At 34.1% G+C, this 15,755-nt stretch overlaps 1 protein-coding gene across 5 annotated transcripts in view; it reads left to right on the top strand.

Moving 5' to 3' along the window:
* The window catches only part of LOC132116275 (acid-sensing ion channel 1C-like), an 84,365-nt gene extending 69,970 nt beyond the window's left edge, over window positions 1-14,395 (top strand). For 2 of the 5 annotated variants that reach the window (XM_059525042.1, XM_059525038.1), the window contains 9 exons: window positions 6,086-6,236; window positions 7,314-7,370; window positions 7,519-7,672; window positions 7,802-7,893; window positions 7,987-8,066; window positions 8,161-8,232; window positions 9,573-9,625; window positions 9,755-9,790; window positions 12,009-14,395. In XM_059525042.1, the coding sequence (XP_059381025.1) occupies window positions 6,086-6,236; window positions 7,314-7,370; window positions 7,519-7,672; window positions 7,802-7,893; window positions 7,987-8,066; window positions 8,161-8,232; window positions 9,573-9,625; window positions 9,755-9,790; window positions 12,009-12,087 (774 nt within the window). In that variant the 3' untranslated portion in view covers window positions 12,088-14,395. The other 3 variants (XM_059525039.1, XM_059525041.1, XM_059525040.1) reach the window with 3 other exon arrangements.
* Window positions 14,396-15,755: the final 1,360 nt, after the last annotated feature.

Raw genomic sequence — 15,755 nt, 5'->3', positions numbered from 1 at the left:
ACGCGCGGGCGCCTGACGGCGTTCAACCTCTCTGGGTCTGCGGGGAATCAGCTGGCGGAAAGCGGCTGATTGCTGTTTCGCTGCTCTGAACTTCTCCACCACTGAAGTGACCGCCTCTCCAAATAAACCGTCCTTAGACACAGGGGCATCCATGAGGAAAGATTTATCCTTTTCCTTTATATCGGTGAGATTAAGCCAGAGGTGGCGCTCAAGAGGTACAGAGGTGGTGCGGCACCAGGTATATATATGCCTACGCATGCTGGGCGGTGCCACGCGCTATTTGGCCAATAGGATTGGCGGGATGGTATAGGGCTTCAGACATTCGTCACACCGAAGGTGTTCCCATACGTGGTGACGTCACCGCAGCATCGAAGTGACCTATGAAAGGGAACCACCGCTCACTGTTAATTAACATAATATTTGAATCAGATGTTCCTGCGCACATAATTCGTGCTGCTGTGACTTGCAAGTCACCCCTTTAAATTATTTGTAGTTTATAGTATTGTATGAATATTCTCCCACTGTAAATACAGTGCAAATAGTTCTGTCTCCTTGGATAAAAGTGAAGTGGAAATAAAAATCAATAATAGACTGAACAGTTCCATGATAATATGTCTGTAACATTTACCACTCTCATCTTTTAAGTCAAAAGGCACTAGGTAGGTGTATGTGACATTAAGAATTAATTGGGAAAATTAATTAATAGTTAAATTTATTAAATAAATTAGTAATATTAGTTTTTTTACATACTAAATTGAATGATGTTTTTTTTCAGTCTTCTTTGTTGGCCTTGAGAAAGCCAACATATATTTGAACATTATTATCATTTATTATGGGAGTAAATTGACAACGACTAAAATTTTAATGTTTCACCAAATTCAGCTCAGATCTTCAGACTCGTCTGATTTGTTGCTGTAACTGGTCAGACTTTTTCCTTCTCAAAAAATCCTAGTGACTTTCATCATCTGAGCAATGAAGGTCTTACACTTAATGTCCACTAGAGGGGAGACAGGATTTCTATTTATGTAAGTTTAAATGACAGATAAATACATGAATTTCATGTGTACTATGAATATGCCATATCTGTGTACAAGAATAAACTTCACACTTCAAGCTGTACTTAAAACTTCCCATTCTGGCTTTTTCAGCCTACCTCCAAATTTATTTTAAGATTTATTTTTTAATCACACTGGTTTATGCATTTAATGTTTGTCCATCTGGAACTTTTATTTTTCATGAGCTGTACATTTTAAGATGTACTCCGTGTTGATAAATCACGTGCACTGAATGTAAAGTGCTAATGTCACGACTCTCAGTCCTGCTCCTGGATGGCCAGTGTCCTGCAAAGTTTAGCTACCCCAAATAAACACACCTAAGCTAAGCAAGGTCTTCAGGATCAGTAGTGTAGAAATTTAGGCTGATTTGGCTGTTGCTACTGGAATGGTGGGTCCATAAAAACTCATTCAGTCATCAAGTACTTTTCCCAGTTTATTTATGGTGACATACAGGAGTAGACATTTCACAGATGGCAGTGATGGTAATTGTTGGTTTCTAAAACCCATTAAAAAAAACATTAATAAATACAAACACAATAGCAAACCTTAAATCATACATCTGAAATCAGCTTTAACAATCAAATGAGTATAACATTAAAGAGCTACTAACAATAACTAGTTCAATATCTCATATCAAACACAATAATTTAAACTAGAACAAATCAAGAAGGAAACTTACATAGTCAACAACGCAACAATTCCACACAAGCCATGTCTGAACAACAGCTTTTGGTTCAAACAAAAGGAGACTGAAACATAATTAGTAAGGGGCCACAGGTGCTCTTTATCAAGACTCAGTCAGCCAATCGGATCACAGCAGGATTTTCTACAAGTAGCAATGTCCAAGCAAGTGTGTTGGAACTGAACTCTGCAGAAGATGGTTCTCCAGGTTCAGGACTGGGTTTTAAATCTATAAATGAATTTGTAGAGTTGGGTGTCTGCATGCAGAGGTGTACTTCAGTAAGTACAATGTAAACTGTAATCTATAAAGACAAAATCTTCAGATCAGCATTCAGGCCACTGCCTTGAGGTCTCCATCCATTGGTCAAAACAGACCTCGCACCCCACCACACTCCTGCTAACTGTCAACATTAACTGGGGCTGGTGCCAAATAAAAATTATTATGTATTCCTTGTGCATTGTTCTTGTGCAGCAGGTGCATAAACACACTTCTTTTTTTTTATTGTTTACTCCATGTAGTTCTGAGAGCATGAGGTGAATATTTGGATTTTTTCAGATACATCAATGTAAGTGCACAAAGGTCTCTCTCACACTCTTTCTCTCTCGGTCTCTCTCTCTCTCACACACACACACACACACACACACACTCTCACACTATAATTTGCTGTTAAACTCCATATAACTCCATATACAAGCTAGAAACTAAGCCTTTTTTGCACAGGCCTATCTAAAGGGTTAATGGTCCCACCTAGTGATCAACTGTAAAAATAATAAATGTTACCTCTTCCCAACAGGGAAAACCACCAACAATCAAGAGTGCATGATTTTATGGTGTCATGGCTTTGCAATCAAATCATGTCGTTTTAATGGAAATCAATGGGGCAAAAACAGCCACCAACAATAAATGAGGGAGAAAAAATTTAAATCTAATGCTGCACAAAAACTAACAATACATCAAAGCCAATCTTGTTACTAATCTTTGACATGCCCAAGACTGTCATAAAAGGTAAAAAAAATATCCAGTCCACAATCACTTTTTATATTGAAAATATGTAATTTTGTGTGTTTTTTCTTCCCAAATCAGTGACATCATTTATGACCTTGGTAATTAAAAAGTTAAAATCTTGGATTTGTTTTTAAACATAACAAAATATGTTTTTTGTTAACAAAACAAACAAAAGTTTTGATCAGGACTGAGGTTGATTAATAGATTTATGCAAAAAAAAAAAAAATCATTATCTGATAAATTTTTACAGCAGTTTAATTTAGTGGTTGTTTTCATCCCGAACATAACGAAAGGGTAGTGAATTTGCCCACAGTGTACTGTTGAGTTTTTGAAAAATTTCAAGCATTTTCCCAAAATATGTGTCAAAATAAGATTTGTCACCAAAAATCATTCCATTAGCTGAAACACAGAGAAAGTTGTGGCCAAAATAAGACTCAACTTTACCCCCTAGTGGACGAAAACCACCCCAATAACGCATAAGGGGTATTATGTAACAGCAAGTCATTTGTGCAAGTACATTTGACTTGCAGTCTTCCAAAATGTAATCATTTTTATTTGGCACCAGCTGCAGTAGTTAATGTTGTTTTATATTATATAGCAATCATTGAGCTAAGGTATACCCCCCTCCCCATCTATCATTGAATAACCTGTGTTACACAGATATGGCATATTCATGGTAGTACACATGAAATTAATTTATTTATCTGTCATTTAAACTTACATAAATAGAAATCCTGTCTCCCCCTCTAGTGGACATTAAGTGTAAGACCTTCATTGCTCAGATGATGAAAGTCACTAGGATTTTTTGAGAAGGAAAAAGTCTGACCAGCTACAGCAACGAGTCAGACGAGTCTGAAGATCTGAGCTGAATTTGGTGAAACATTCAAATTTTAGTCGGTGTCAATTATTCTCATAATAAATGATAATAATGTTCAAATATATGTTGGCTTTCTCAAGGCCAACAAAGAAGACTAAAAGAAAAACGTCATTAAATTTAGTATGTAATAAAACTAATATTACTAATTTATTTAATAAATTTAACTATATTAATTTTCCCAATTAATTATTAATGTCACACACACCTACCTAGTGCCTTTTGACTTAAAAGATGAGAGTGGTAAATGTTACAGACATATTATCATGGAACTGTTCAGTCTATTATTGATTTTTATTTCCACTTCACTTTTATCCAAGGAGACAGAACTATTTGCACTGTATTTATCAGTGTGACAAAATTCATACAATACTATAAACTACAAATAATTTAAAGGGGTGACTTGCAAGTCACAGCAGCACGAATTATGTGCGCAGGAACATCTTCAAATATTATGTTAATTAACAGTGAGCGGTGGTTTCAGACATTACTCTTATAAGACTCTTATTCTGAAAGAATGAAAGAAGGCGGAGCGATTCGACCAATCAGATGAAAGGAGCGTTTCAGCGCCGCCCACAAGTGCGAATGAAATATTGAAGCCATAAACCGTTTTTTTTTAAACCCCAAACGACAAAATGAGAAATCGAGCCAAAAACTCGTTTTCCGTTTGTTAGACTTAATGGAATAACGAATAAACGAGCCATTTTTCAATTTCTCGTTATTGAATTCATCTTCTCTCACTTGAATCCTCTTGAGTCTTTTCGTTTTCTGTTTTTTAATTGAAAACGGATTTGGAATGGACGGAAGATGCCCTGATTATTAATTGATTGTTTTATAAAGTTACACTAAAAAAGGTTTTAAAAAATTAGGTTAAAAAATTTACTAAAGTAATTTCATGTCATTCAACTGTTTTAAAACTAAAATAAATTAACAGGTTTATATGTCTGTTGTTTTCTTTAAAGAATATTCATTCATCTTAAATGCTTATTTAAATATTTTATTTTAAATCAAATATTTAAAATTATAAAGTTCTGTATTTATTTCCATGAAACGGATTCATTTATATTCATTTTCAGTGCTGCTCCTAGTCCTCCAGAGTGTTTCTGTTATTGAGTTTGATCATAGCCATGCAAGCAGTGTGTATTTTTATGCATGGTTGTGTGCACTGAGGTCATGTGACTCCTCATGAGTATCTAATTCAGTTTCTAGGGAACATTAATTGGCAGGAGGTCAGGAAAAGCGCTCGTTTACAGGCATCAGTGGATCAAAGGCAAAAGCAGCTCTCACAGCCAAAATCAATACGTCTTCATTCATCGGCCCTTAGCAATAGATCAATTAGCTGAAATAATCAAGTGCTAAAGGCAACTGCACGCTCCTAATCTTGCTTTCAATTTACTGACCTACATTTTCTGCTTCCTCTACATTTTTAACTTCAGAGCACTCTGAATCCATCATAAACTCTCTATTGCATGACACTTTTTGCAGGCGACTTCAAAAAGTGACTTCATTTAATGGGAGGATTATCTCCTCGACTGGTGCCATTAGATATGCAAAACGATATGAAATCCAATTTTATTTTATATGATTCTTATTAAAATGCTCTTAAATTTAATAAGAAGAGCATAATATAATTTTAATGACTTAAGAAATGTGCAAGAATGTTGTTTCCAGTTACTGAGCCACTGCTAAGCCCCACCTTAAAATTATTACTGGCCAATCCTGCCTTAGCAACTGTTGCTGACCACAATTAGTCAAGCTTCTTTGTTCTTTTCTAGTGGATCTGCATTTGTATCATTTTATAAAAATGATCCCAAAATGTGTAAAAAATATTTTTTTTTTCTATTATTTAAGGCTATTTCAGTGTTTATAATAATTAAAGAGTGTAAGAGTGTAATCACTAATGAGGATGTTCCTGTAAAAATTATTTATTAATTTACTGTTTAATTATTTTATTTATCTGTTTAAGTTTTAAAAGTGTGTTTATTTTTATATTTAAAAAAATATGTATTTAATTTAACTAATTTTCAAATGCAAATAAACATATATTTTAAATGTATATTTTTAATTTGTTTTATTTATTTATTTAGTTTGTTTTATTATTCTAAAAGTAAAAATTATATATATATATATAAATGAATAAATGACGCACACACATTAACTATAAAATATAATAAAATATATATATAATAATTAAATATAATAATAAAGAAAAAAAGCAACAGTGACCAAGCAAAGGGTCAGTTCGTGTCTGTGGTTTTCTTCAGGTTTCACTGATTTTCCAGCATGTTCTTTCTGTGAAATCTTGCACACTGTGAAAAGTGGCTGATTGCAGTGTGGGTTTGATTGTATTTCGCTGATGTCCTCTGCTGTTAGTTCTTTGATTGCTGCGCTCTTTGGCTTGGCTTACTGTGTTTTGATTTGTTATTGAACAGCTTTATCCTGCCTGTAATGAATCAAACTTTGTTCTAGCTCCAGTATCTTCCTCCGCCGTGGGGCGACTGCAGATCTGAACCGATGGACTCTGAATACTTCACCACCTACAGCATCACGGGCTGTCGCATCGACTGTGAGACCCGCTACCTGCTAGAAAACTGCAACTGCAGAATGGTGCACATGCCAGGTGTGGAGACAGCACATTACTGGTCTTCACATTAACTGTACTGCTTTAGCATTTCAACTCTAATCCACAGTAGAGTATGTTCTGAATATATTTCAAAAATACCGCATGGACATTTTATTTCAGTTCCCATATAACAATTTTCTTTGATACATTTTTCATTGTGAAGGTTGTGCAGAACAGTTTTTTTCTTTTTTTTTATTCATTAAAACAGTCCTCATTCTTGCTTATTCACACTTACAGATTTTATTTTGATATTTTTATCATTTTATTTTATTTATCTCTTTATTTTATTAAATTTCTCCATAAATTTGCTTATTCACACCTACATTATTTTATTCTCAATTTTTTGGATGTTTAGTTTTATTTTATTATTTTATCTTATGTTATTTTTTTTTTTTTTATGTTTTAAATATAGATTTTATTTTATCTCTTCAGATGCTTGCTTACTCACATCTACAGTATTTTATTCAGTTGTATTTTATTTAATAGACTATTGGCAATTGGAAAAAAAAATATTTTATTTGTAATTAAACATTTTATTAATTTTTTTGTTTTTTTTGTTTTATTCTTTTATTTTATTTATCTCTTTATTTTATTAAATCTCTCCACACATTTGCTTATTCACACCTACAGTATTTTATTCTCAATTGTACTTAGTTAACTTTTTTTTTTTTTCATTTGACTGTTTTTTTTTTTGGATGTGGGATTTTATTATATTTTGTTAATTTTTTATATTTTAAACTGGTCATTATATATATATATATATATATATATATATATATATATATATATATATATATATATATATATATATATATTATCATCTTTTTATTTATATATAAATACATATTTTATTTGATTATATTTTCTCTCCACACGCTTGCTTACTCTCACCTACAGTGTTTTAATCTTAATAGTACTTAGTTTAAACAGGTTTTTAACAGTTTTTTTTCTTTGATAATTATTTAGACATGGAGATTTATTAACTATTGTGTTTGGTTTTATTATTTTACTTCACTGTACAGTTTATAAGCAATTTAAACAATGTTTTGTCATTCTTTTTGCTTTCTATCACAGGCACCTCAACCGTCTGCACACCCGAACAGTACAAAGACTGTGCTGATCCAGCTTTAGGTCAGAGGTCCTTTGTGTATTTTTATAATAATATTTATTTCTATCACGACTAAGCAATGTGTAAAACCATGATTTTATATGATTTATTAAAACATGCTTATTCTAATTTTGTTTATATAATAATAATAAAAACAACAATCATTGACAGATTTTCTAGTGGAGAAGGACAATGATTACTGTGTTTGCGAGACGCCGTGCAACATGACTCGATACGGTAAAGAGCTGTCCATGGTGAAAATACCCAGCAAGGCTTCGGCCAAATATCTCGCCAAGAAGTTCAACAAAACTGAACAGTATATTGCGTAAGTTTACATTCACATTTAACATAGTTACACATTGAATTTCATTCCATTTCTGCATGAAAACATTTTTTTATTAATATCTTGGAATAAGTTTATCTGAACAGCCATGCTTTGCATTTAATCTTACAGGGACAACATATTGGTCCTGGATATCTTTTTTGAGGCTCTGAACTATGAGAAAATTGAACAAAAGAAAGCATATGAAGTGGCTGGATTACTTGGTAAGTGTGCAGAAAATTCACAAATGCTACACCAATATGGAAAATCGAGTTGTCCTCTGCTTGGTTTTTTATGATATTTTTCTATTCTCTCAGGTGATATTGGAGGTCAGATGGGTCTGTTTATTGGAGCCAGTGTCTTGACCATATTGGAGATATTTGATTATTTGTATGAGGTCTGTTGAATTCTTGATGGCTACTTCGTAATTTCTTTTCATGTGCTCATGGTTAGAAATAATTAGCTTACAGTATATTTTATAAATGTTGCAGGTTTTTAAGGACAAAGTTCTGGGGAATTTTCTACGCAAGAGACGGCCACATCGGAGCGCTAGTGACAATCTGGTAATTAACTGTGCTTCCTGTGATGCTCTGCATGTGCAAAAAAAAATGCGGACATTATGTTGCCACAAAAACAGGTTGTGTGTTTTGTTGATATTTGTAGTATTTCTGTTCGTTTGGATTGTTCTCTGGAACACTGCATGCATATACTTGCCTTTTGTCTTTGGCTCAAATTCTGGGAAACGATTGATGAAGATGGCCTTTCCACAAAAGACATCGTCTCATGTTTGAATAAGGACAAAAATCGAAACAAAACGGGAAAGATTTGGAAATGTTAAGGGTGTTCATCACCCTTTGCTCGTGGCAAACCTTGTATCCAATTTAGATCAAATCAGATTTAGATGATCTGTGCCCTTCATTCAATAAATTAGGACTCATGTGACCTAATTAATATTCACAGCCCAGCTAACAAGGTTTCGCTCTGTCCTTCAGCTCATGTCTATGGCCTCGCATTGGTTGATTTTGTTTTTGGAACTTTTTATTTATTTTATATGAAGAAGTGGAGTGTAGACAGAAAATTAGGGATGTTCTGTGTTCTTTCGCATAATCATCAGAGGCTGTCGGTCGAGCTCTTATAAAGAAGTACTTCGGTAGGACACTTATTATGGTGATTTTAGGTTGTTTTTGAAACGTGACACAGCCGTGTTGATGTTGTATGATAAAGAGCTGTTGCAGAAAATGAGTAAATGATGACCAAATGTTCCCTTTATTTTTTATATAAGCAAATTGCAATTTGACAGAACACTTAAATACTGGACCACAACATCAGCGTCATTCACCATTACTGTACCATATCATACCATAGCAGACAAAATCATGTACCCCTTCCCAGCATGCACCAGGACATCACTGATCATACATTAGAATACACTGATAAGACTTTAGAATTGACATAGTGAAATTAGTCTAGACTTGGTATCCAAAATGTTTACCACTATAAAGTACGCTCATGATTTTGGAATCATAATTTATATTGTGTTTTGAAGTTATTATCATCCATTCAAGTAATTTGGTTAAACATTTAACTTGAAATAATTTACTCAAAACGCATATTTTGGAGAAACGACATGATTTTAAACAGTTGGACCATTGCTTTTCTGCACGCTATTATTTTGTCATAAATCTGGCGATGGTCAATTCATTTACAAATCAAATAAATGACAAATATTTCAGATATATTTTTATATAAATCATATAAATTACATGTTTAAATATATTTAATTAGTAAATCTATTTAAGTATATGTATTAAATGAGGAATATTCAGTTAGAAGTGAGTTGGAAGTGAATTGGCCTCGGCCTGGGTTTGGTCATCTTCATCTCTTTCCATCATGTTTATTCCAGGATTTCCCCGAGAACCCCATCAGCCCTGGTGTCACGCCTAACCATGTCCCCAGGTAGCGCCGCCATTAATTATTCACACCATTTTGAGTCTTTTCCCTTCGTGACATTTAATGTCAGTAGTTCTAGACATGCACAAATGTCACTGTTCCGCATTCTAAGATCCCTTTTTCAAAACCCTGTAGCTTTCAAGATGGAGATGATGTTTTGCAGAAGTTCAGGTAAAACGACACCCATAGCTTTCTTTTGTTTTTATTCTCAGTCTTCTTTTAATTTCTCTTTTCCTCCCAACATGTTTTGTTTCTTTTTCCCAAAACTGTTGCTGTTTTACATCAAATATATATATATATAAAATATATATACACTACCGTTCAAAAGTCAGGGGTCAGTGAAATTATATGGAGATTAAAATATGTTAAATATGAAAATATAAAAAGTAGTAAATTATATTGGTTGAAAGTGACAGTAAAGAAATAAATAAATTAATACAAATAAAAATTTTTTTTTTTTACATTTTTATTTATATAAAAGAAAAAAAAACCTGATACAAAATGTTCACCAAAAAAAAAAAAGTTAAGCAACACAATTGTTTTCAACATTAATAATAATAATTATTATTTCTTGAGCAGCAAATCAGCATATTAGAATGATTTCTGAAGGGACTTTTCATTGCAGAAATAAATGACATTTTACAATATTTTCAAATAGAAAACTGGTCATTTAAATAGTAATGTTATGTATGTTTAATATGTTTACTGTTTTTTAATCAAATAAAAGCAGCCATGTTGAGCATGAGAGACATCTTTTAAAAACATAAAAATCCTACGAACTCCTAACTTTTGAACAATAGTGTATATGGTCTGCGAAAACGATTAGCAAAAATGTTTCTGAACCTTAAAAAAAGAAAAAAAAAGTGTCAGTAAGTTTTTAAGTTAAGATTACTTGGTGGAAATATTTTCGTGTGACTGAATTTCCCAGGTGTATATGGTATTAACAGATGTAAACGCTTCCAGCCTGGTGAAGATATGGTCTGGAGACAGGAAGTGTTTTCCTGGTAGATGATGAAATGATTCCCGCTGACTTCTGCTTCTGTTTTTATGTATTATATAGTGCCAACACCAGGACATCATTATTATATGAGCAACCTCATACTGTATGTCATACGGAAAGGTCAAGATTTAGATTTGGTTGAAGCTATTGTTGTGCTATTTTGAAGAATTTGATGATTTCTGATGAATGATGAAACAAGGTGGAAATGTGATGGAAAGGACGTCTTATACGAGAAAGATCCCATTTATATCGCTCTAGCTGTGAATACAGCTCATTGCATGAATATTTAACGTACCCACAAGAAATACATTTGTAGTCACTGTATCAGACTGTGATCCAAGAACTAATTTGAATATTTTAGTGATAAACAAAGCAGTGTTATAGGATGATATAGGAAATGATAAGCGGAGAGGAGCCAAGCGTCCCAGAGCTGCAGCTTTATTGGTTTATTTCAGACAGAGCAATTATTTTTACCCAATGACACCTTTCATAAGTCTGTCTACAAGCTTCGGCTTATGAAATATGAAAAATAAGCCTGCTTGCAAGCGGAATTACTGTTGCTGTGTTTCTTTGTGAAACTGCTGTTTTTATCTTTTTTATCTTATTATTTTCAGCAGTCGAAATACAGAGGCTTTTTGAAACATTTGCCGTCTCAGTGCAGATGAAACTCTGTTTTTAGCATATGTAATGTGCTGTTCATTTTCACAATTGATTTTAGTTCATCCTTTGGTTCATTAAAACAAGCACAAATTACGTGCACAATGATGCAAAGTCTATGCTACACATTGCACCTGGGCAAATATGTATAACAAAATCTATTATACAAATGAATTACAAACGTAACATCTTATATGTATGTATTAAATTTAACAGTGACTTTACTATAAATTCAAGGGGGAAGGTAAAGCCATAGGTTTATGCATTTGATCCAAATTTGAGCCTGAAAGGCTAAATGGCTTCTATAGTTGAATTGTGATGAGACCTGTGTTCAATAACATCACTAGATGCATCTCTTTGTGCTGTCATCACAGGTCTACATGCAATGAGTACACTGAATCATTTCTATGCATCCTGCTGAGTTATGATTGCAAAGTTCTCTTGTAGATTTCCAGAGCTACAGAAACAAAACTAAGAAAACTTCTTCTTTCCCCACTCCCCTCCATCCATACCCATGATTTTTTCCCTTCTTTTTATCCAACTTGACATGCATTCTTCATTATTGATGATCTGTTTGCTGCCACAATATATTCACATCCCCTTGTTTATTTCACTCCCATACTCACTTCCATTGTTATTAATGGGTGTCACTGACATGAATTCATCTCAACCCTCATCTGATTTCCTCGTATCCCTCCCATCCACCCAAATCTCCCGTTTCCTCTCTTTCAGAGCACATGCGACACACTCCGGAGTCACTCGGACAGTCTCGGATTCGCGCCGAACGTGCTACCTAGTCACCCGGCTGTAGGCAACTTCGAGGAATTCGCTTGTTGATGACGCAGGCGACGGGACGGTTTAGGATACAACGGAAAACTGTGAAATAAACATCGGACTGACTCCAAAACAAGTGTAAGTCCACGAAAATGTACATGTTAAATAGTTAAAAAACAACAACAACAGCAACAATAAAAAACACCTGAATATCATCATCAAGTACAAATAGGCAACACTTCCGAAACAAAACTCAGGTTTTATTAACATCACAGCCGCTGTTTGTTTGACATTGTGGAAAATCCTGGTGGATTTCATGCCATTTCTTTTCGGACGATTTCAAATGTATAAATACTGTGACGATATTTCATCCGAGAGAGTATGTTTTTCTCTGTGCTTTTCTGAATCCTCTACGAACACTGTGGGCCTAATTTGATCAAGCCGCCTTAAAAGAATCCGAAAAAGAAAGCATTTTAATATTGCACAAAAATTGTTATAGATACAGTCGGTTTGGCCAAGGTTTACATCTATTTTGGCACTTTTTTTGTACAATAATCGTGTGAGCTTTAACCGCGGTTTGACTGAATTCAGCCCTGCGATAGTACTCGAAAATATGTAATCATTCCAAATCTTTGTCTCTGTTCATATTTTGTGTATATAAGTGCAATAATATGCATAATGTGTTAATGAAAACCATATATATATAGATATATATTACCTTCAAGTCTTAATTATTAGCTGTCAGGTAAACAGAAGGAACCAGATGCTTTCAGTACAACCTGAGTTACCAGCAATCATGCCGTTTTATTTCAACACGCTGATGTTACTCTATTTATTTCGACTTCCATCCACTAGGCAGTTATGAGATGGGATATTATTGAGTACTATTTAGATTTATGAATGACGCATTTCATGTGTAAAGCTTCACTTTTCCAATCCCACATGTGAATCCATTCATCAGATTGTTTCCTCCAGGAGCTAATTCATTATCTTAAGTGGCAAAGACTGTATGCGATGTGTTGATGTGAAAATCAAATCATCAGTCGCTGAAAAGCTCTTGACGAGTTACACGCTCATATTAATTATAATGAGCATTACAAATAGATCACAGTTCCACATCCACTAGAAAATATTCAATTATTTTAGATGATACAGTTGAAAAACAAACGCTTCGATTTGATTTGTTTATGTTTTGGGGGTCAACCTAGAAGTTACAGGTGTCTTCCTTTCCTTGCATGAACTGCTCTGATATACATGTTCAAACATAGCCTAGAATGTATCTGGACACAAGAAAGCAAAATGAAATGTGCTGATAATTTCATCATCCCTCAGGAGTTTGTTTCTTTATAAGAAGAGATTTGGAGAAATGTAGCATTCCATCACTTGCTCACCAATGCAGTGAATGGGTGCCGTCAGAATGAGAGTCCAAACAGCTGATAAACCACTCCAGTCTATCAATTCACATCTTGAGAAGTGAAAAGCTGCTGTGTGTTTGCAGGAAACAAAACCATCATTAAAATGGTATAGAACTTTATACTGTTGCTTCAGGCTAAAATGCGCATCCATAATCAATAATAAAGAACGTTATGGATAATAGAACTGGTATTTTAACTGGAAACAACAGTTTGAAGTTAGAAATGTCTTGGATTTGTTTATCACAATTTTTTGGGGATTACATGTGGATTATTGTGATGTTTTATCAGCTGTTAGGACTCTCATTCTGACGGCACCCATTCACTGCAGAACATCCATTGGTGAGCAAGTGATGGAATGCTACATTTCTCCAAATCTATTCCATTGAAAAACTCATGTACATCTTGGATGGCAATTTTTTTTTTTTTGGGAGAACTATTCCTACAAAAATGTTTGAATGTCATTGCATTAGATAAAAATGATCAAACCAAGTGTCATTTATTTTAAAGAAATATAGCACAAGCACACTTTCAAAATGAAGTTGTTAGGTGTTAAATGGTAAAACAACAGATGCACTGTGCAAAATGAAGACAAAGGGTATTTCATATCTTAATGGATCATGTTCATCGTACATGTGATGAACTACAAACACCTTGGGGCCTTGGAAAAATCAATTTGGTCTAATACAGTTATATTTTCGAGTGTCCAAATACGTTTTGGGGTGCTTCAGCTTCACTACAGTACATTGCAAAATGTTAAAAGGCAAATATCATCTTCCATCATGTTTTCTGCACTTCAGCTACAATGTATTATTGTATTGTTTTATATAAACTACAAAGGGATTTCTAGTACAGGTATCACAATTTTAAAACAGATAGTTGTGACATGTAAATGAACCAGTATAATAAACAATGTATTTAACCATCTCTTAACATGTTGTCTGTCTGTTGATTCGGTATGTGATCTAATGCTGCTTTTGTCTGTTTATGTGTTGATGTTTTATTGTCCTCTAGTCATATGTGCCTGACAGTGTTATTATTAAAAATATAGCAATAAAGAATCATTAAAAACATGAATAAATACTACAGTTACAAGTAATACTAAAACAGCTCTAGAGCTTGCAAAGATAAATCAAGACAGCAAATCCCGGTTTTGCTATGGTTTATTTATTGATAGTGTTATTTTGATCAGACAAAAAAGTCAAAATCCAACAAAAAGAGATAAATATCGAAACAAATTAAATATACATATATATATATAGCACCAGGCACAGTCCAACCCCAGACTGTTTAAGATAACAGAGCTGTAAAACAATGTGTTTCACTTACGCAGTTCAGTCTTGTGTGGAAAAACACTGCAAACAGCACGTCTGCAACTACATCCTGATCGCCTTCGTTCAATAACGTCCCACACAAATAAATACTGTACATACACGGTCTTCAGGTACATGCAGAGGTATTTCAGTGGGTGTGATATGGATGCAGATCTCTTTATTAACTACGCTTTAAGTGTCTCTCTAACTGCAGTATTTCAAGTAGATGATTTCTGAAAGCTCCTGACACGCTCCGGCCACAGGAAGTTCAGTGTTTCACGTGAATTGTGGGTATATCTCTGACCAGAGTGTCATAGACCATGTGCAAACCATCAGAAGCCCTTAGGCTCTCGTGACAGTGATCTATTACAGAGACGAATGTTCCTGTGCTTTGAGAGAGCACATTAGTTAACTTATAACTATTTTGTTCTGGATAACGGGAGATTCTAGTACGAAACCTGACTGAACTAACTCATGCCCTGCAGATTTGGGTTGACACAGACTCAGACACATGACATTAACTGCTTAAACTGATGAATTCTGCGATTCGGATTGAAAGATCATCTGTCAGATGTGTAATATTTCATTCAGCACGCTGGAAGAGACTGTTATCGGTTGGGTACAGAGCACAGATCCTAAACCGAGCTCAAAAATACAACACTAACACCTTCAAACTGACTTTAACCTTAAAGTGTTTCATTTGAACTTCTGAAGAGGTTAAATAATGTGCTAATCTGCTGTTTACAAGCTGAACAAGTAATCGAGATAATGTCTCAATGAACTGGGATTAATGTCTGGCTTTAAAAAAAAAACGCTTTCATTTTAACAAGTTTATCGCTTTTTCCACATTGGGAGTTAATCATTCTTATAGCTTTCGAATAATTTAACTAAGAAAAATCCTTTAATGCAGTCATATGGTCGTCTAAGATGTTTTAAGTTATTTGTTGCAGTAGATGAAAGGCTCGTGACAGACCTACATT

The sequence above is a fragment of the Carassius carassius genome, chromosome 35 (assembly GCF_963082965.1).
Source record: "Carassius carassius chromosome 35, fCarCar2.1, whole genome shotgun sequence".
NCBI lineage: Eukaryota > Metazoa > Chordata > Actinopteri > Cypriniformes > Cyprinidae > Carassius > Carassius carassius.
Note: the sequence above shows the minus strand (reverse complement) of the source record. Positions and strands in the feature narration are given on the sequence as shown.